Here is a 23126-nt window from a genome sequence, read left to right as displayed (position 1 = left end):
CATGGTATTGTAATTAGCTCTCCATGACTTATGCATCCTGCATAACTGAAACTTTGTAATCTGTGACCAACATCTCACATCACTCCCCTTTTTCTCCTTTGTTTTTTGTGATGAGTTAAATTGGTGTTTTGAACCTTAGCCTTTTGAATATGTTGGATTAATTAGTACCAAAATTATTATTATTATTTTTTTATATATAAGCAAAAACCACAGTTCTTAAGCAGAGTTAGGAAGTACTTTGGACATCTATGTAATATAAAATATTTTTTAAAAATTTTACAAAAATTTTCCTTCATTTATACAGTTAGAAATTTCCATTTTGTTTTATTTTATAAATGAAAGTCATCTGACTTAATGAGCTAATGGTATATAATGTATTATTGGAGAATGTTCTTTTGAATAGAAGACATTGGTTTTAAACTTTTTGCAGAGTTTGACTTGGGAAGGTAGTAAGTCACATGAGGGAAATGTAGGGCTGATGTCTAAGGACAATAAATGTTAGTTTGCTAACATTAAAAAAAACTTATTTTTTTAAATGTTTAGCTTTCCTATGTGCGTATAACAGGACATTTATCTCTTCTGCTATAATTGTACATGATTACATAGAATTTTAATAGAGTTGTAAATATTGACAGGTTTTCTTTTGGGGTGATTTTTATTTATTTTTATGTTTGATACTTTCTGACTGCCTGGAGGTAGTAAAATGTTGATCTATCACTGTTAGTTTTGAGTGAAGAATTCTAATACTTTGGAGAAGTAAATGCATTTAAAACATTACACATTACTGTGTGAAACTACCATTTTATTAGTTACACTTAGGTATGAAAATGCAGAAACAAATCTGTAGTTCTTCTGTCACATCATTTTTATGCCTCACAAACTCATAGCCAAATAGCCCCAAATTCATATGTAAAAAAAAGCTTCCATAAGGTCAATAACACAGTATCTTGAAAAATTTCAATTTACAAAGAATTTTCAGTAATATGGGATCATTCAGAGGCAGATGCCTTGTGAAAAATATATTATCGTTAAGTAGATTTACTGCTTAATGGGAAGAGATTTGTTGTTGCATGTTATATGGCATTTTTCATATAACATCTTTTATGTATCCCTGTCAACAAGTAGGATGTGTTAACTACAATTCATTCAACAAATATTTGTTGAGCCTGTGTGTCAGGCACTATTCTAAGGTCTGTTAACAGACTTATTTTCTAGAGACAGAGTATATAATTATAGGACTTGTTATACCTCAGGCCAAGATGAATTATGGAAAAAAATATTAAACATGGTCTTTTGGCATGAAATGATTTTTGATACGATAATTTCCAAGTTCTGTGACTTCCATAATTGTAGAGTGGGTTTGTAGTTGAATTGAACTAGATTGTGCCTGAAGTAGAAGTATCATTGCCATGATTTTATTTCAGTTTTGTTTTCCTCAAAATAGAATGTGCTAAACTTTTAGTAGGAAAAAATGTTTCCTCTGCAGACCTAACCAAGCATATTAAATTATTACTTGCTTGCTGTTAGGTTCCAAACTATTCAGATACTCCTAATGATCATCTCCCTATACTGGCTTGACTCTGATATATGATTATTAACATTTGTGTAACACTGTATGGAGACTGATTTTACGTGACATAAAAGGTTTCACAAAGACTTTAAAATTGTGTTCATTTTACTTGTATTAGTGTTTTCAATTTAAAAAAATAGCCCCTGTGATTGTATATAAAATTTAGTATCCTGTGATGATGAGGGTGTTAGATTTAGTTTCTTCTTTTATAAATGAAAATAGCCACTTCCCATAATTGTTATGAAAGCTAAATGAGAAAATGTATATAATAATTTATAAAGTTAAATTCAAAGATTTAGTAATTTATAAAATTGACTTCAAATATGAAGAGTATTACTACAATCCAGTTGCCTCTTAACCTCAGTAGGCAGCTTTTTATTGTGACAGGAAACCTCTATTGAGGTTTGAGGTAATGAGGGTGAAAAATGTAATTTTAGAGAAGAAGCTTGTGGTGTGGCATTGATAACTTTAGGGATGTAAATAGGATTATGGGGAAAAAAAAACAAAAAACAAAAAAAACCTTGCCTCCAGAGAGATGAAAACTACCACATGGGCTCTAAGTCAGTGTCAAAATATTGTTTTGGAACTAGCCTGACTCTGGAGAGGTCAGTAAAATAAACAGTTTCACTGAGAGGCTAGATTAGCAAGTATGGGTTTCAAAATGATAAGCAGCTTTTGGGCTAGAATCAGGGCTGAATTAGCCCTCCCACCACTTTTTTGTTTCATGGGTGTTTGAAGGGCCTAGAACTGAGTTCACATGGTGCATGATTGTGGTCTGGGGAGTAGGGAAGTATATTAGATTCTAAGAAAATATATTTCAGTGGTTATCCTTTTTTAAAATAAGTAATAATGAGTATTTAGAACAAGAACAGTTTTTGTAAGAAGGAAAATGCCTAAAATCTGAACTGTAATATTCTATGTTTTTATGGCATTATGTAAATCAAAGGTGTTTTCCTTTTAAGTGAAAGAAAAGTTCAAGAATATGAAATCCTGCTGGGCGCGGTGGCTCAAGCCTGTAATCCCAGCACTTTGGGAGGCCGAGGCGGGTGGATCACGAGGTCGAGAGATCGAGACCATCCTGGTCAACATGGTGAAACCCCGTCTCTACTAAAAATACAAAAAATTAGCTGGGCATGGTGGCGTGTGCCTGTAATCCCAGCTACTCAGGAGGCTGAGGCAGGAGAATTGCCTGAACCCAGGAGGCGGAGGTTGCGGTGAGCCGAGATTGCGCCATTGCACTCCAGCCTGGGTAACAAGAGCGAAACTCCGTCTCAAAAAAAAAAAGAAAAGAATATGAAATCCTAAGCCCTCTTCCTCCTCCCATAAAACCCTACAGGTTCACTGTAGAAAAAAATTGCAGGTGGGGAAGAAAAATGCTTTCAGATAGAAAAGTTAGTTCTGAATTTGTGTACTTGAGTAACAGTAGTTGAAGTTTTTATTAGATGCAAGAAGATGTCACTAAAGTAAAATCCTTTGTGTTAACGTTTGATTTTGTATTGTATTATAGTAACTTTATTCAAACTTTTTTTTTGTTTAGCATTTAACAGAAGAAAAACCTGATGGCCTTATCAATGAAGCTACTAGGTATTCATATTTGAAGTATATATTGATTGCTGGCTAACTGGAAAGAGAAAAATCACTAAGATGAAAACCAAAAGCAAATTAAGAAATTTTAAAACATAGTCAAGGAAAATTTATTTTCTTTTTTCTCATAGTTGAATTATTGCTGTCTATTTGTTATGATCTGTTAACTTTTACTTGAAGTCATTTTTGTTGCAGCATAAAGTAAATGCTGGACATGGAAGTTCTGTAATTTTGAGGAACTTGGGAAATATTAACATTTACAAATATTTTCTTGTTAGGCAATTTCTTTGGGATTGAAGATTATAAAAAATAGATAGGTGTCTCACTGCATTTAATAGTAGTTCATTGATTTCAGTATATATTGTTATTCAGAAAAATAGAGGAAAAAATATGAAAACAGTTTTGATTTGGCATTAAAACATTTTTTGTTTAAACACTTTTATGTTTCTAATTTATTTGTCTTTAGACTTAGAAATATTTAGTTTGCCTGCCCTAAGCATATTCTTACTAATAAGATAAAAGTAAGATAGATGACAGTCACTAAATATGCTGCTGGGTTTGCAAGTGAGACACTCTGGGATTTGCTAAAGACTACAAATAAGCAATTTATTCCCAATCATTTTTGAGTATGGTACTCTGTTGTTGTGTAATGCTCCTTAAACACTGCATTTGGTATAGGATTCAAATCAGAATGAACTTAAATATTTTTGTGACTTTTTTCCTTATGAAAATACAGTTATAAAAAATATGAATAAGTGTAATAGAAAATAGCAAAATTGAATGGTTATGTACATACTGTTGAAACCTGCTTTTTCAGTGAACTAAAGTTAATTTAGTTTTGAGAATTTAGTTGTATTCTCTAAGATATAGCGTAAGACCCTGAAGAATTGAGGAAAATTGAAAGAATTTCCAGTTTTACTATCCTGTTAATAGAAGATAGAGCTTCTGATTATTATCATCTACTTTGTTATCTAGCAGTTAGCATGGGTTCTTTACAGAGATAATATACAGTGTATTTATAGTGGTAAGGAAGACATTTGTGTAATATCCTGATATGTCTTCTGAAGTATACCTTATTTTTTTTTTAAGAAGTAGAGTGTTGCTTTGTTGCCCAGGTTGGACTTGAACTCCTTTAATTAAGGTGTCCTCCCTCCTTAGCTTCCTAAGTAGCTAGGACTACAGGTGTGTTGTACCATGCCCAGCTCTGAAGTATAGTTTTTAAAAACCTGTTTAATATAGTTTTTAGTATTAAATGAACTTATTTTATTTCTTTGAAAATATGGTAAATATTAGAAGAAATATTTTAGTACATAAACTTCTTATTTTTACCATATTGGATGTTTGAATTTTGTGCTTTTTAAAAAAAAATTTTTCTCTTTTTTATGCTTTTTTTTATAAAGAAAATTATGAGTTGAAAATCATTCTTTTGATTGTAAACTTTTTGAGACTTATCTTTCTAGCACAAGAATAGCAAGTAAGAGAACTTAGAAAATACTTTTTGAATGGGTAATATGAAATCTGAACTTGTATAGTGATGAATACAATTCATTCACATTGAAAAATTAGTGGATTAGTAGTAAACTGAATCACTATAGAGCAGCTATATAATTCTTAACTGATAGGTTGATCTGCATAAAGTGTTTTTATTTTTAATTTGTTAACATTTCTCTTTTGATGAATTAATCTGCATGAGGCATGTCTATTTAAAATTTCTTAACATTTCCTCTTGTTTGCTATTTTAGGCAAGTTGCTTTGGCAGATATAATTCTCATCAATAAAACAGACTTGGTTCCGGAAGAAGATGTAAAGAAGTTAAGAGCAACAATTAGGTACAAACTGATAAGTGTGTTAAGTGCCTACAGATCCATATTGTACAACTCAGAATATTTTTTACCATGACAGTTGCCCTATAGAAACTTAAGGTTTAAGGTTGACCTGCTTCAAGAACCATTAGGGAATCACATATATTGTTGTTGGCTAATTGACTGTTATATAAATAGCAGTACATAAAGTTAGTCCCCAGAGCTTGCAGAATATATTTCACAGTTAATATACTGATTTTCAGGGTCCTCTCACTCCATCCTTTTCCTGTCTTCTCTTTGACTCTTTCCTAATATCAGTCTTTCTTAACTCTACCCAGGATGGTTAATTCCCTTTCCCATGGATGCATCCTGCCAGTTCCTGTCTTTACTCGTAATACATTCTCACTCAGCCAATCCCTGAAATCTTTCTTGTTTTGTTTTTTTTTTTGTTGTTTCTTTTAAAAAACAATTTATTCTATGGAGCGTATTCTATCTCTGTCTCCCCAACTCCTATGTAAAGTCTTTCCTGACTCAATGGGTCTCACTTTTCCCTGAACTCTCATTGACATCATCTTCCTTAACTGGAAACCAAGCCTTGTCTTCCAGCTTGCTTTAATATCTTCTTTGTCCATAGCCAAGGCTGATCAGCATAGGACAATCAGAATAATATGAATGATGCTCAAATATATGTTAACAGTCATTTTGCTTACTGTTCTGGAGACTCTCATTCCTTTTGAAAACAAAGATGGATTTTTCAAATGAATTTATAGTTCAGAGACTTTTTGAATTATTTTGTAAGACCTGAGCTAATAAAAGCTCTATACAGAGAGACATTTGGTAGCTATTATTATTGGTTATCTTTCATGTATACAATGTTTTGAGCATGATGACTCAAATTACTATTCTTAGTATTTATAAGTTCTGTCATCAGAGTTTAAATCTGTCATCTCAGTTCATATAGTATATATTATAAATTGAATCAATAAAGGTAAGGCTTATTAGGAGATTATTTGCAATGATTAATGATTGTAGAACCTAAAGTGCAATAAAAAAATATAGTAAACATAACCAAATACTTAAAAATAAATAAATGAAAGATGGATTAGCAATTAAAGAAAGAAATTCATATTTTTTCCACATATTTAGTCTTATTTTAATAGCAATTGTCCTTGAACTTTACTATTAAAAAAAAGTATAATGTCTCCATGCGGAGGGTAGGTATTGTTGCATGGTGTTGAAGATCAGGGACCTTGGAATTTGCTTAGTCTGTTTCTCATTGTCTTCTTAGGGAACCTATTTACCCTTTTAAAGCCTCCTGTGTAAAAGGAGTAATGCTTATCTCCTAAGTTTGCTTTCAGTACTACATGAGACTATGTTAGTAAACTTTTCACAGTGCTGACACATAGTAAGTGCTCTGTTAGCTATTATTATGTAGGTTTTTTTTTCTTAGCTTACATAGTGAGTTCAAGGTATAATAACTAAAAACGGGAAGAAAAAAAGATGGATGATATTTTTGAAAACTTATGAAATTTTGAAAAAACTGATTTTTGGAAAGGTGAAAGTGATGAAGATTGCCTTTACATTTTTTGACACTGGTCTTCTAATCTTGTTTCTCTTTTCAAAAATCTTGTGCACCATTGTGATTGCTAAGAACCCAGTCTACTTAGCAAACGTTTTTGGCATAAAAGGAATGATGATTATTACTTGGCTTTTATATCCTTATATAGACTAGCTAAATCTCTGACACTGACAATATCGACTATTAGCCAGCTTGTTAATAGTACTAGAAATGAATTTGGAGGAAGCAGTTTAATAAATTACATACTCGTTTGGCTTTTACTTGTAATCCCTTTATATCAGACTTGTGACTGATTCAGAATCATATTTGAGGAGTTGAAAAAAGCAAACTTATTTGAGAGGAAATAGCTATCAGTCTATAGAGTATATTCAAATAAGAAGAGTAAGAGTTTTGTAAAATAGTGAAGAGACTTGCCTCAGAACCTTTGTATTTGGGAAGCCTTACTCATGAGAACAAGCTTGAACAAGTAGCAAGTATCTTGGGTAAGTAACCCTAAAGACAATGAATTGATGATAGAGAATTGATGATTGATGATAGACAATGAAAAAGATAAATAGATAGGTGTACCATATGTTGAAAAGATTTTAACAGGTACATTTTGTTGCCATACAAAAAGACCGATATTCTATAGTATCGAAAGAGGGAGAACAGGCATAAGGAGTAGAGAGCCTAGTTAGGGAACTGAAGAGGTTGTTCTATAGAGGAACCTGGGATGTGTGACTTAGAATTACTGTGAATACCAAGAGCAGGCTGGGGGCAAAGCTACTTCTAACTAGTTTTTTATTTTTAATGTATATATAACCATTTCTACCAGGTATGCCTGAGGAAGAAAGTGGCCACTATGAGAATTTTCAGTGTCTACTAATTTTTAAGAACTCTGAAATAACTACTTATGAATGATTTTTTTTTCTAAAGTGAAGCGTCTTTTTATTAATCACAAAGTAGCCCTTAAGTGGGCAGTTGTGTGGATTTTTGCATATATGTTTTCTTGATGGATGAGTGGAATATACATGATTTATGGTTTAAAGGAAAATAATAAATTATTTTTAAAAGTAAGTTTTATTTTTCTGTTTTTAATTTTTTTCTGTTTGCAGATGTATTTGTATATGTATGCTTATTTCTGTTTTAGAAATAACGTACTTTGTATACTTTTTTAAAAAGTTAATTTTTACTTTTAAACTTTGTCTTCCTCATTTATTATTTATTTCAGATCCATAAATGGACTAGGACAAATCTTAGAAACACAAAGATCAAGGTACTTTTTCAAAGCTATTTCTAATATTATACTAACAACAAATAATTTTAGTTATTATTAATAAACATTAAGTAATTGATAAATACGCTTGATTTTAATATAAGAAAGACTTAAGTGTATTTTAAAAAGAGTTGGATCCAAAATGTTGTTTCAAATGATCTCAATAAGTTAATTTGGCATATTTAGCTAGTACATTTGCCTGTCTTTAAAACTTAAGATTACAAAGCCACGATAACACTGTGTTACTGTGTTTTTGCTTAATGAGGAAGAAAAGACTTTCAAACACTCGAGAGGGTGACTCAGTACAGAAATCTGAAAAAGTATATTGAGAAATCTTACCTTAATTCAAAGTGTTTAAATGGCTTAAAAATTTTTTTTAAACCTTCTTAATGTTTCATAGTTGGCAAAAAATATGTCATGTCATGTAAAAACACATAGAGTCGTTACCTTGAAGTTCCTGACAAATTCTTTTATTGAATTTTGATATCCATTTTCTCTAGGTTCTGTTCCTAAAACATCTGTGAAGTGTATTTCTGTAGATTAAACCCTGTTTTCCACTGAGTGCTATCATAATTTCAGAAAATTTCTGTGCAGGGTATTTTGTTAAGCTCATTTTTTTTTTTTTTTTTTTTTTTTTTTTTTTTTTTTTTGATGAGAAAGGCTCAGCAGCTGATAGACCCAGCAACAGGCAGCCAGGAGCTCTGAGGCTCACAGCTGGCAGTCTAGTGCCACCCAGTTCCTACTTGAGAGACTCTTTCTTTGGAAGTACAGCAGAGGCCTTAGGTGAGTGGTTTCTCTGCTATAGCAGAGATTAGAGGTGCTGACAGACGCCATAAGTGTTAGGCAGTAACAGCAGCAGCTGCTTATATGCAAGCGAACAGCTGGAGAATTAATTTGGTATGTATTCTCAAGAGCCACTCATCTATCTGCTGGCAGAGGTAGCAGAAGAATGCCCTTAGTGTCAGTCCTCTACTACTATATACCAAAGGTGCTCCCTGCATTTCAAATTCCATTATAGAAAGTCTCTGATAATCTCACTCATACCATGAACCATTCCTCAGTGTCTGTCCTCTTACTGTTAGCATTCTACAATTCCTTTCTCCTTAACTTTTCTCCTCTTTACAAAATGATACATAGACAACTGCATAATACTTAAACAAGCTTTAATAAATCATGCCCATGAATAGCTGTGGTTCTGTCATAGCATTTATTCAGTTCATATTTATAACATTTTAATTCAGTTTTCTTCTTTTGTTAGTTTTCATTTCGGAAATATCCATGTCCTGAATAAAGGTGCCATCTGGATTAGTTTGTCAATGTAACAATTTAGTTTGTTTAACATTTCTAACTTTTATTAATTTAGTTTTGTTGTTTGTGTTTTGAAACGGAGTCTTGTTCTGTCACCAGGCTGGAGTGCAGTGGCGTGACCTTGGCTCACTGCCACCTCCGCCTTCCGGGTTCAAGCCATCCTTCTGCCTCAGCCTGCTGAGTAGCTGGGACTACAGGCACGCACCACCATGCCCAGCTAATTTTTTGTATTTTTAGTAGAGATGGGGTTTCACCATGTTGGCCAGGGTGGTCTCAATCTCTTGACCTCGTGATCCGCCTGCCTTGGCCTCCTAAAGTGCTGGGCTTACAGGCGTGAGCCACCATGCCTGGCCTCCAACTTTTATTTCTAACATTTGCTTTATTATAGAACAATAAACATGCAGTGATTGATTTTTATTACTTCAAGTGGATGAGTGAGCAAGTGACTAAAATCTTTCTTCTTCTATTTCTTCAGTGTATGGTGCTTGCCAGTGCATCTGAGAATCTAGGGACTTTCTGAAATAGTACTTCCTTGTTGTGAGGACTGAAGTTGGTTTAGAATCCTTTTCAATGAAGATCAGGTGTCCTGGGTAGAATTCTTACTGTTGGGTCCTGAATCTTACCATTAAATATTCTCTCAAATTCCTTGAGGCATAGCATCTTGAGCTTACCAGTTTAGAAACTGGAAATTTGGTTAACAAAGTAGTAAAAGTCACTCTTTTCTGTCAATTAATGTGCCAAACTGGCTGCTATGCATTTCATAGTATTTTAAGGACTATTTCAGCAATGGATAAGGTAAAAACTCTGCCTTTAAGGAAAGGCAGGGGAAACAGAGAAGCAAACAAGCAAAAAGGCAACATGTTAGATATTAATATCAGTATAAGAATTTTACAAAGACAGAGTTCTATAAGAATAGGAAAATAGAGGAATAACTATTCAACTTTTCTTGATGAAGAGGGAGGAAAATACGGACCAAGAAGGCAGTTATTGATCTGAGTCTTAAAGAATGAATAGGGCTTTTACAGATGGACTAGAGTAGGAAGAGCTTTCTAGGTGTAAGGAAGGTTTTGTATTCCAGAGACCTGTGAATATTTTAGAATGGCTAGAAAACTTGGTATTATATAGCAGAGAAAAAGTGATATGACTGAAGAGATAGAGAACTTACCACAAAGGGTCTTGAATGCCGTGCTGCATAGCTTAGATTTTCTTCTGTAGGCAGCAAGGAATTAGTGGAGGATTTTATTATTAATCACATATTATTAAATAATAATAATAAGTTCACAGTAATAAACTTACTGTTGGCCAACTCTGTGTTGGTTTTCCTCTATTCAGTCTACTTACATTTCTAAAAATTAAGACAAAGACTAGAGAAGATTAAAATGGTACATCTTCTAATCTTTTACTCCTGCTTCTGAAATCTATATGGTTCACTAGAACTTCCATTTGCTACTAAATCAACTTAAATTTTACCAGTAAGGCAATGCTACACACTATTCCTTTTCCTTAATCATAACTACTCAAGATGAGCCTCTTTTCTTCACATACTTATTAGTAGTTTATTGTCAGCACTTGTCAGCCACATAGAGGTAAAATAATTAAACATTTTTTAAAAAACAATAGAACAAAATTCTTCACTCATTTAAGGCATATGACTGGAAAACTAATTTCCATGGCATCAATTTAATTTCCTCCTTTGGAGATAAAACCATCAGAAATCTACAATTTGCATTATAGATACTGGATACTTGTATTGGCTGGTGCACCCTATTTGTGAGACTCACTGGAGTTTGAAGAGCTGACCATTAGAAAATACCCCTAGAGTAGCAGCTGCAATTCCAGTACCACTTGGAAAGCCAAAACCGTCTTTGTTTTCATTCTCCTGTTCTTGGTCTTAGGCTACTTAAAGCAGTCTTTAGACTTAGGGAAAATTGAAGGCAATTTTTGTAGGAAAAACATTAGGTTCAAGAAATTAGGAGAAAAAAGCACTTTTGAAGCTTCATCTTTCCCCTTTTTGTTTACTTCATTCTCTTACTCCTTTTAAAATGCTGGTAATGGTCTTTTTTTTTTTTTCTTGGTTATGTTAATGCTTTGGAAATGATCTAATGGTTTTATCTCCAAAGGAGGAAATTAATTTGATGCCATGGAAATTAGTTTTCCAGTCATGTGCCTTCAGTGAAGAATTTCTTTTTCATGATGGTACTAAATTTGGGGAAAGCTGTGGAAACTTTCATCTGGAAGCTTAGACTTTTTCTCTTTTTTGAAAATTTGGTGAGACACTTGGGTATTTTGTTATTTTCTGTAAAAGTGTGTAATTTACTATACAGATCTAATATTGATTCTTTTTTAGAAATACAGAAAGAATCTGGGTATATAGCAGAATTACCTCTGGATAACATGTTTTCTCAAGGGCACTGTCACAGTGAAACAGTAGTTTATAAGCTTGTGTTTCCAAATGGCATATGTAAACTTTATTAAACTTTAAGCTGTTTCCTAAGATGAGATGACAAACTTGGGGGGAAACGTCATTCTTTTTTTTTTTTTTTTTTTTTTTTCCTTTTTTGAGACAGAATCTCACTCTGTCCCCAAGCTGGATTGTGGCGGTATGATCTCAGCTCACTGTAACCTCTGCGTTCTGGGTTCAAGCATTTCTCCTGCTTCAGCCTCCCAGTAGTTGACATTACAGGTGTACGCCACCACGCCCAGCTAAATTTTATATTTTTAATAGAGATGAGGTTTCGCCATGTTGGCCAGGCTGGTCTCAAACTCCTGGCCTCAAAGTGATCTGCCCACCTTGGCCTCCAAAGTTCTGGGATTTCAGGCATGAGCCACCATGTCCATGCAACTTCAGTAATTTGTGACCCGTCAATATAAATATGCTCAGTGGTGGTGGGGGTGGGAAGTGAAAAAGGAAATGTGTTTGATATTAAGACTTTGGCCTCTTAGTGTAAATTGGTATTCTGAAATTTCTTCATGGAACATTTACTTCTGTACTTGATCATTTTTCTCTGCACATATAAAATGCCCAGAATTCAAGTTCTTGTTACAGTCTATTAACAGAGAACTCTGGAGTAATAAGATGGGAATTTGTATGCCTTTTGCCAAGACAAGCATTCGTAATCTAACACATTATTGTTGCCACAAGTATGAGTATGTCGTAGACTGCTGAGAATGAACAGAGCAGGCACAGTTGGTCAGTCCTAAGATAAAGGAGATGTTTTTTCTTACATGTTATGCATTAAAAAAAAAAAAATACCTAATCTGACCAATGAAATTTTTTTTCCTTGTAAGAAAATTTAACGAATGTTTGACAAGCTCCTGGAATCTAATTTTGAAATTTAATTATACGTTTGTCATTTTTAAACATTCCTTTGCCTTAGGTTTGATTGTGGAGAAATCACTGTCCTATGCTGTTTTATGGGCTTATGTTAAAATTGTAACACAATCACCAGTCTTTATAAATTTACTTTTATATATTTAACCAAACCTAATGCTAATTGTGATATGTTATTCTCACTTGATTTGAATCATTGCATTCCTAAAAAGTTTAATTATCATTAAATAATTCTGAGAGAAATGATGTCTATTCAGATAGCAGGAATTTTTTTTCTACATGCAGCCCCATTCTGAATGAATGAAATCAAATCACATGAATATCAGGGTCCTGGAGTAACTTAATATTTTATACATTGGTTATTCAACTTCTCATATTTTTATGTTGCATGTTATATTAAGGGAGGGGAAATAAAAGAAATACAAAAATTGCAGAGGTATTTGGAATGTACCCATTTGACTTAATTCTACTTGTCATTTCATTTCTTTTTTTTTTTTTTTTTTTTTTGAGACGGAGTTTCGCTCTTGTTACCCAGGCTGGAGTGCAATGGCACGATCTCGGCTCACCGCAACCTCCGCCTCCTGAGTTCAATCAATTCTCTTGCCTCAGCCTCCTGAGTAGCTGGGATTACAGGCACGTGCCACCATGCCCAGCTAATTTTTTTTGTATTTTTAGTAGAGACAGGGTTTCACCATGTTGACCAGGATGGTCTCGATCTCTCGACCTCGTGATCCACCCGCCTCGGCCTCCCAAAGTGCTGGGATTACAGGCTTGAGCCACTGCGCCCGGCCTGTTTCATCTTTTGAGTAATTAGCTGCTTGGAAAGGTTTCTGTTCTTCAGCTGATTTTTTTTAAGCTATAAAAATGTATTTTAAAAGCTCATAAATTTCAGGATTGAAAAGATAATGGAAAGTTTAAACAACCTCATTTTTTGATATGATAAACAAATAATTTTCAATCTTGATTCAACTGTGGTCATCTTACACCATTTGCCCACTTTAATGAATTTTATATATAAAATTTTTTAAGAGTCAGAGATTTTTTTTCTTGATTAATTGGACATATTTCACAGAATTTCCAACTGCTCACATTAGTTTTCTTTCTTTTAGAGTTGATCTTTCTAATGTGTTAGATCTTCACGCCTTTGATAGTCTCTCTGGAATAAGGTATGTTTTGTATAATTTGGTTATTTTTATTGTTATGTACTTTTTTTCCATAGTTAACAGGAATGATTTGCACAATTGCACCCTTCATTTAAGCTTCCTGCCATTCCTCTGGCATACAAGACCATTCTTAATGAGGTATGTTCTTGGAGGTTTTACTAAGTAAGTAATTGTTTGGAAATCATATTGCATTTTCCTATAGAGATTATAGTGTAAGTGATAGTTAACTTCAGAGACTAATTGTTAACACTTCTACACCAAACACTATGTATAATACTCTTTCTATGAGAAGATACATAACAATTTTAGTTCAGGGCTCTCACACAGATAACTCTCTTTACGTTAATAATGGATTAGTTCTCTGCCTTCTTCTATGGGGAATCTTTTTGGTGAGGGAAGGAAGAAAGATTAGTTATTCTTGTGCATCAGTATCTTTTTATTTTTTATTGTAGTAAGAATATTTCACATGAGATCTATGCTCTTAACAATTTTTTGAGTGTACAATACAGTATTGTTAAATATAGGCCTGAGGTTGTGCGACAGATCTCTGGAACATTTCAGTCTTGTATAACTGAGGCTTTATACTCATTGAATAGCAGCTTTCCATTTCCCTCTCCCCTTAGCCCCTGGAGTCTACCATTCTACACTCTTTCTGTGGGATTGACTATTTTATTCTGACACAAGTGGAATCATGCATTATTTGTCTTTCTGTGAATGGCTTATTTCATGTAGCATAATGTCATCAAGGTTCATCCATGTTTTTGCATATAGCAAAATTTCCTTTTTAAGGCTCAGTAATATTTTGTTTTCTACATATACCACATTTACGTTATTCATTTTTCTCTTAGGGCACATAACTTGTTCTCGCAGCTTGGCTATTGCAAATAATGCTGTAATGAATATCTCATAAGTCTCATATATGTCCATACAAGATCATGAGAGTGGACATCTCTTTAGGTATTTTGCCTTGGTGGGGCAATTTTGCTTAAGGGTAGGCATGGTGGGTGGCTCTATACTTGAGACTTCTAATTCTCATTCCTATATATATATATTTTTTTTCTTTCTTTCTTTCTTTTTTTTTTTTTTTTTTTTTTGAGGTGTTGTTCTCACTTGTCACCCGGGCTGGAGTGCAGCAGCACAAGCATGGTTTACTGGAACCTTGACCTCCTGGGCTCAAGTGATCCTCCTGTCTCAGCCTCCCAAGTAGTTGGGACCACAGGCATGTGTCACCATGCCCCACTAATCTTTTAATATTTTTTGTAAGCATGGGGTCTTATTATATTGCCCAGGCTGGTCTCGAATTCCTGGGCTCAAGTGATCCTCCTGCCTCAGCCTCCCAGAGTGCTGGGGTTACATGGGTGGGCCACCACACCCAGCCTTATATGTATGTTTCTAATTTTGCCTTAACCATGCCTTTAAAAACTAATTATATTTTCGACTAGGTGTTTTTTAACCCTCAGTCTGTAGTATTGTTCACATTTTAAACTTAGTACCTATAGTAACTTGTGAAGTAGGACATGATAGTGTTTTATTGGATCCCTTTTACTTTATTATGTTTTTATTTTATTATTTTTGTGAGACAGAGTCTTGCTCTGTTGCCCAAACTGGAATGCAGTGGCACGATCTCGGCTCACTGCAACCTCCGCCTCCCAGATTCAAGCAATTCTCCTGCCTCAGCCTTCCAAGTAGCTGGGATTACAGGCACGTGCCACCATGCCCAGCTAATTTTTTATTTTTTTTTTATTTTTGAAGAGACGGGCCTGGCCGCCCTCTTTTACTTTAGAGGTTGGAAAACTTAAGTGTAGTTGTCAAAAAAAAAAAAAAAAAAAAAGCCAGGTGTGGTGGCTTATGCCTGTAATCCAGGTATTTTGGGAGGCTGAGGTGGGCGGATCACAAAGCCAGGAGATCAAGACCATCTGGCCAACATGGTGAAATGCCATCTCTCCTAAAAATATAAAAATTAGCTGGGTATGGTGGTGTATTCCTGTAATCCCAGCTACTCGGGAGACTGAAGCAAGAGAATGGATTTAACCCGGGAGGCAGCGTTTGCAGTGAGCTGAGATAGTGCCAATACACTCCAGCCTGCTGACAGAGTGAGACTCCATCTCAAAAAAAAAAAAAAAAAAAAACCTGATTGACATTATTTCAGCAATCAGAAGTGTGGTTAGGCAGGGCAGTTATTTCCTCCTTCTCAGTTTGGAAACTGAAGCTCAGAGAGTAAATGTGACAGTGATTCAAGAAGTTGTCTTCAGTTGAGAGATATTTATTTCACCTGTAGCTTCTGGTGTTAGAGCAGTATCTTTTTAGACTAGACAAATTATAGTTAAAATTATAAAGGTATTTTTAGACTACCTAGAAAAAAATCAGCATTTTGTTTTTCTAGTTCCAGTTATTAGGAAGGCAGTAAAGTTTGGTATACCTGAATTACATGTGAGCGATTTCTGTTTTTCTAAAAATTCTTATAAATTATGTAAGGTAAAAATGACTACTTGTTGTTTTATGGTAAATACAGCTATATCCTTTCAAGCCACTCCTGTACGAAGTTGTGAAATCTCCCTGAGCCTTTTTCCTTTATGTCAGCTTCAGGTATCCAGTATCACTTAACACTTGAGAATGATTTTATGAAAATCATTCAGAATTATACTAAGTTTTTTCATATAAAGCTTTTGTTTTACTAATTTTTAAACTACTGTTTCTCCATTAAACTAATATAGCTCTAACCATAAATTTGGTTTGTTCATTTAAAAATGGTCTTTTTTTTTTCTTCTTAGTTCTGGTTTTACTGGGGAGATAGATTGACTGGGGCTGTCACCTAATTCTGGGAGCTTAAGAGCCTTTGTCCTTTGCTACCCATTTCTGAAATAATCAGAAGTCTAGCCCATCCTAACTTTTCTTTTAATGATCCTTTTTTTCTTTTACTCCAAGTCTCCAGCACTTCATTTGAGTTTCAGTGCTATTTCACTATTTAGCCGTGCTCCCTTTCTCAAATCTTCCACATCTGGATTATAACTATATTTTTGTGTTCGATTCTGTGACAGTTTTGATAGTTACAGATCCTGTGATACATTTAAATATGTTTACAAGGAGAAAAACGAAACAATACTGCATGAAATTTGCCTTTCTTCCTTTCTTTCCTTTTTCTTTCTTTCCTTTCTTTTCTTTCTTTCTTGCTTTCTCTCTCTTTCCTTTCTCTTTTTTCTTTCTTCCTTTCTTTCTTTCCTTTCCTTCTCTTTCTCCCTTCCCTTTCTCTCTTCCTTCCTTCCTTCCTTTCTTCCCTTTCTTCCTTTTCCTTTCTTTCTTTCCTTTCTCTTTCTTCCTTCCTTCCTTTCTTCCCTTTCTTTTCCTTTCTTTCTTTCCTTTCCTTGCTTTCTTTCTCTTTCTTTCTCTTTCTCTCTCTCATTCTCTCTTTCCTTTCTTTCTCTCTCTCTCTCTTTTCTTTCTTTCTTTCTTTTTCTCTTTCTCTTTCTCTCTCTCTCTCTCTTTCTCTCTCTCTCTCTCCCCGACAGGGTCTGGCTCTGTTACCCAGACTAGAGTGCAGCGCTGTGATCTCAGCTCACTGTAGCCTCTGCCTCCTGGGCTTAAGCCATCTTCCTGCCTCAGACTCCTGAGTAGCTGGGACTACAGGCATGCACTACCACACCTGGCTGATTTTTTCTTGCCTGGCTAATTTTTTCTTTTCGTAACAGTGGGGTTTTGCCTTGTACCCCAGGCTGGTCTTAAATTCCTGTGCTCAAGTGATCTGCCCACCTTAATGGGATTACAGGCGTGAGCTACCACACTTACCACATTTGGCTTTTTTTTTTTTTTTAATATTTATTTATTTTATTTTGTTGACATAGAGTCTCAGAGTCTCACTCTGACAGCTGGGTTGGAGTGCAGTAGCGCTATCATGGCTCTCTGAAGTCCTGAACTCCTGGACTCAAGTGATCTTCCCATCTCAGACTCCTGAGTATCTGGGGCTACAGGGTTGCACCACCATGCCTGGCTAATTTTTTATTTTATTTTTTTTGTGGAGACAAGGTCTTGCTATGTTGCTCAGGCTTGTCTCAAACTCCTGGCCTCAAGTGATCCTTCTACTTAGCCTCTCAAAGTGCTGGAATTATAAGCCTGAGCCACCGAACCCAGCAAAATTTGCCTTTTTAAAACTGATTTATCTCTGTTGGGTCCAAGAGCTTGCAAGTTGGTTGTCATTTAATATGTTAAACACTAAAATATTTTTTAGTTGAAATCTTTATTTTTTCCCTTCACATATTGTATCCTTTAGTGCTTTGTTCCAATAATAAGAATTACAGTATGAAATCATTTCCCACCTTGATATTCAGTATATCAATTTTTGTTTTCCTTTCTACTTCTGTCTTTTGCTGTAATTTGCTGTAATACAAGTACTTTCATCAAGGCATCCAGTTTTTTATATCATTCTATATTTTTACTTGGGAGAAATAGAAATTTTGCTAATTCTATCTTACTGTCAATACCTAAATTACTGTTTTTTATAGAATGTAATGGTTTTTACACAAAACACAATAAACTGAGATTTTTACACTTTATGCGTGCAGAGACAAAAATAGTTATAAGATTACAAGTTAATGTGCAAAATGAGGATTTCAGATTCATGAGTTTCAGGTTTTGGTAGCATATGCTTGTCCGCTAGATTAGTCTTTTAAAAATTTGTGTGATAGGGAAAAAATCTAGGACATGAAATTCTGAGACTTACTAGGAACTAAACTTAAATGTTTGTTGTCAGATTTTTGTTTTTTTGCTGCATATGAAGTTTTAGGCAGTCACTGTCCAACAATATATGGTAAAAGCATATGATTTTTCAAAATTATTTTCTAAAGTAATCTCATTCTACACTTAAGAGCAGTTATAATGCTTTAGTGACACTCAAAGTAGCTATTTAATGTGATCTCACCACCATAGAGAAGGCCTTTTCATGACTTTTTGTGTGTGTGCTTAGCTGCTAACCAAGAGAATCTTTTCCTGAGCAGCCAGCTGGGAAGGATTTAATTTGACATTCTCCCTGCTAAGACCCCCCCAAAGAGACTCATTCCCTCCAACAGTTCCTACAGCTCTTTCTCTTTCCTAAACTTGCTATTACTAATTTACCCCTCACTGTTCTTCAAGGCAAAACATCTGCAAGGTTTCAGGTCCTTTCCCCCTCCCATCCTGTCCCCATCAGTGTTGAAATGTGTGCTACAGTTGTTATGGTTGTAATTTGTTATGCCATACTGATCTTGTGCTTTTTATATCAGAACAATGCATTTTTAGCATTCTGACTTTCTTTTTCTCTCAGTTGATAACTGACTATATATAAAATTTATATTTTTGGATACTATTTGTTTTTTAATAAGTTCAAGCCAAAACATTGATAAAGGAAAATTTATTCTTCTAACTTTCTTTAGGTGCCAGCATTATTTTCACATTAGGAAGCAGGAGAAAATTAAGGAACTTTGAGCAATACTAGAATGGTTTTATATACATATGTATATAAGATTGTATTAAACCTGTTGGAATGGTAAAGAAATTTATTGACATATTTAACCACACAAAATAGTGTTGTTAGAAGATTATTTTTTATTTTTATTGTGTGCATATGTATGTATGTGAATGTGTGTTTTTTCTTTTAAGGAAATTTTTTAAAAACTTTATTTGCCAGCTTTTCTCTGTTGGAATTTGTGAACAATGTGTAAAATTGGAATTATAGAATAGTTATGGAAAGTCACTTCATTATCCTTGTGTCACTAAATAACGTATAAAGTTAAATCAAAAGTGTATTGATCTCTGAATTTCTAATCAGTTGTTTTTAGTTTGCAGAAAAAACTTCAGCATGTGCCAGGAACACAACCTCACCTTGATCAGGTACAAAAAAAAAAAAAAAATTCCAAATCCAAAATCCCTAAATAATGTTTTTAAAGGACATCTTTAACTAAACTGGCTATATTTAGGACTATTTTATTATAAACTTTTTCTACAATGGTATTTTTGAAACTTGTTGATAATTTTTGGAATCTTAAATGCTTTTGATATATCTAATCCTGCTTCTTAACACATAATAGGAATTCATCAAACCAGATTTGTTTAGAATCTGAGGAAATCATGCTTTCTAGCCTTTCCATTCTGTAGATTACTTAGCATATTAATTAGTTCTAATAGGGATTACTCTTAAAAGCAGCCTGGGCATTCTATAGGTAGTCTATTTTTAAGTATGTTGAATTGATTAAGGAAAAGTCTGATATAAGCATGGCTTATTTAAGTAAAAATTGAGTTTCACCTTCAGGTAGCACTATAAATGTGAATTCCTTGTTTTTCATGCTCTAAAATTCTAATCCCTCAGGTAAATATCTAAGATGCTACGAACAAATCAAATATACTTTTACTGTATCTGCATTTCTGTTAAGCATATCATAGAGCTTTAGGATAACTTCTTTGTTCCACTTAAAACCCTGTGGGGTGGAATGGGGGATGTGTAAGTGAGCAGTGTGCCTAGTCTTCTCTCATCAGTCTTGAAGTGATCTCTCAGCTTTTGAATTACTATTGGTTGTAATACGGCCAAGATAACAGCAGCTACTTGCATTTGTATTCATTTTGGTTCATATTTATGAGCAGGTTTACTACTGTGTTTGTGCTACCTTTCCCTGTGAAATTTTGTTAATAAGATATTTCCTCTTCACTTATCTTTAAAATGAATAAATGAGAGACATACAAGTCCTTGGAAATAGAGTTTATGGTAAAAAAAAACAGTTCTTTATAATAGTCGATATCTGTCATAAAGATGAATGTGAAGCACATTTGAGCTTCTGGGTGAAGACTCTGATGCCAAAAATCATAGGGATTAAAAGATGAAGAAAATGCAGTACTCACTTACAATGAACATTTGTAGTGGCCAGTGTCTATACCCATAGAATCTTGAATGAACTCCTATTGTGGTGGTCATGATGCCTTGCAGTTTGGTTGAATTGCTTTTGCCTTGCATTAGTCTATAAATTCCTTAAATATAAAATCTTTATAGCTTAATACAGGGCTTGCTGGATGCTCAGTGAATATTTGTTAAAAGAATGAAAAGCTGTGTTTCTCAAATGGGGTATAAGTCAGAATCGTAGGTGAAGATTTTTTTTTTTTAAATTAAATAACTCAGTAGTTCTCACCCCTCAATCTCCAGGTTTGGGGCTTGAGTATGTGTATATTAATGTGTATTTTTAACATTTTATTATGCAAGATTTCAAAGATATAAAAAAGTAAACAGAATAGTAAGGTAAACACCTTGTATGAATCACCCAGTTTAAATGGCATCAACATTTAGCTAATTTTATTTCACCAAAATGTGTGTGTTTTTTTCTTTTTTTCTTCTTCTTTTTTTTTTTAATTTTTATTATTATAGAGATGGGGGTTTCACCATGTTGGCCAGGCTGGTCTTGAACTCCTGACCTTGTGATCTGCCCATCTTGGTCCCAAAGTGCTGGGATTACAGGTGTGAGCCACTGTGCCCGGCCAAAAAAACATTTTTTTAATAGGAAATTTCAAACATGCATAAAAGTAGAATAGTATAATGAGCCTGTATGTACCTATTGTTCTTGTTGGAGTGTATTAAATCAAATTCCAGACATTATGTCATTTTACTACTAAATAGGGCATGCCTATATTTTTGTAGCCTCTATAGGAGATTCTTGTGCACTTTCCTGCTTTAGGTAATATAAACATCGGGAAAATAGTATCACAGGCAAAGGGCTATGGGATTCAGAGGCAGGAACTCTTTTGGTTCAGTGGATCAGAGGTATAGGGGAGGAAATTTATCTTTTCCTTGCCCATCACTAGATTCGTGGCTGAGGTCTCTCTAACAGAAGACCAACTAACAAGAGAAAAACATACAAATTTATTTAGTAAGTTTTACTTGACACAGGAGCCTTCATAAGGAAAGGAAAACCTGAAACTATATATTTCATGCTAGGTATGATATAGAAAAGGATAGTCATGGAGAAGCATAATTGGATAAAACAGTATGATCTAATAGTGATAAACTGGGAAGAACTTAGCAAGGTCTGTTTGCTCAGATTTTTCTCTGTGATGCTTCATATTCAGAGATAAGGATGTCCTTTTCCTCTGTGTATAGAGAGGGCACCTCTTGAATAAGGGTCTTATGACCCTCAGGGGAAGGTCAGAAAAATCTAGGTTTTATGACCTGCTTCAGGAGAGAAGGTGAGAGCAGCCTTCCTGGTTCTGCCATTTTCTCTAATACTGAGGTGCCATATTTTGGGATAGTACGTCTTGAACCCCATCAAAGGCTTCATGAAAGATAGTTTTTTTGTTTGATTTTGCATACAGTAAAGCATGCAAATGTAAGATTTTAGTGTACAATTCATTTTTTTTTCTTTTTGTCTCTCTCTCTTGCCCAGGAAGGAGTGCAGTGGTCTGATCTCGGCTCACTGCAACTGCCTCCTTCTGTGTTCAAGTAATTCTCATGCCTCAGCCTCTTAATTAGCTGTGATTACAGGCATGCACCACCACACCTGGCTAATTTTTGTAGATATATATATTTTAAATAGAGATGGGTTTTCACCGTTTTGGCCAGGCTGGTCTCAAACTCCTGACCTCAGATGATTCACCCACTTCGGCCTCCCAAAGTACTGGGATTACAGGTGTGAGCCACTGTGCCCTACCTCAGTGTATTTTTACATATATTTATACATATGTATCTGTCTGTATGCACACTCAAAGACATATCCTTCCAACTCCCCACTCAGATCAAGATATAAAAGATACCTAAAATTGTAAGAAGTTCTCTGTTGCCCCTTCCCAGTCAAAGAAGGGGTAAGTGCTATTCTGACTTACATGACAAAAAATAGCCTTGAACTGGTAGGATTTTTTTTTTGACAAGAAGAAGGAAGGAAAAGAGCAATATGGATGTTTAAAAATGTCGCTGGTGAAACCCCGTCTCTACTAAAAATACAAAAAATTAGCTGGGCATGGTGGCGCGTGCCTGTAATCCCAGCTACTCAGGAGGCTGAGGTAGGAGAATTGCCTGAACCCAGGAGGCGGAGGTTGCAGTGAGCCGAGATCGTGCCATTGCACTCCAGCCTGGGTAACAAGAGCAAAACTCCGTCTCAAAAAAAAAAAAAAAAAAAAAAAAAAGGTGAAGTGAGAATCATACCAATGAGTAGGTACAGAAGGCTTAGTGGAGAGTTGGTACTAGAATCTTGGTCCAAGCTATCAGGTTTTAATTTGCTAGACAGAGAGAACTCAAGCTGTGCTATCTAGGAGTGTTATGTGAGCTAGATTGGACTTTAGAGTTGGGAACCATGCAGGAAGATACTGTGTGATGAGGGTCTGAAACATGCTGGTTACAGTGAGACTAGAAATGGGATAAATCCAGAGCTATTTCACAGATAGACTTGCCTGAATATCCTGTCTGACGGAGGATAGATCAGAAAGAAAAGGAGTGGTGAAGGGAAACAAACCTAGATTGACTAGAAAAACCTAGAAATAGAAAAATCAGGAAGGCAAAGTGATTCAGATGATAATGCCATATATTCAGTTGTC

The 23126-nt window shown here is 34.6% G+C and overlaps 1 protein-coding gene across 1 annotated transcript in view; it reads left to right on the top strand.

Moving 5' to 3' along the window:
• The window catches only part of ZNG1A (Zn regulated GTPase metalloprotein activator 1A), a 49809-nt gene that overhangs the window by 18133 nt on the left and 8550 nt on the right, over positions 1–23126 (top strand). Inside the window, exons 7-11 of the mRNA XM_003935643.4 lie at positions 3108–3154; positions 4897–4983; positions 7746–7790; positions 13539–13595; positions 19400–19451. Coding sequence (XP_003935692.2) covers positions 3108–3154; positions 4897–4983; positions 7746–7790; positions 13539–13595; positions 19400–19451 — 288 coding nt within the window. The remainder of the gene's footprint in view (positions 1–3107; positions 3155–4896; positions 4984–7745; positions 7791–13538; positions 13596–19399; positions 19452–23126) is intronic.

The sequence above is a fragment of the Saimiri boliviensis genome, chromosome 2 (genome assembly GCF_048565385.1).
Source record: "Saimiri boliviensis isolate mSaiBol1 chromosome 2, mSaiBol1.pri, whole genome shotgun sequence".
In the NCBI taxonomy this organism is placed as follows: domain Eukaryota; kingdom Metazoa; phylum Chordata; class Mammalia; order Primates; family Cebidae; genus Saimiri; species Saimiri boliviensis.
The sequence above is the reverse complement of the archived record's forward strand: the minus strand, read 5'-3'. Positions and strand labels throughout refer to the sequence as shown.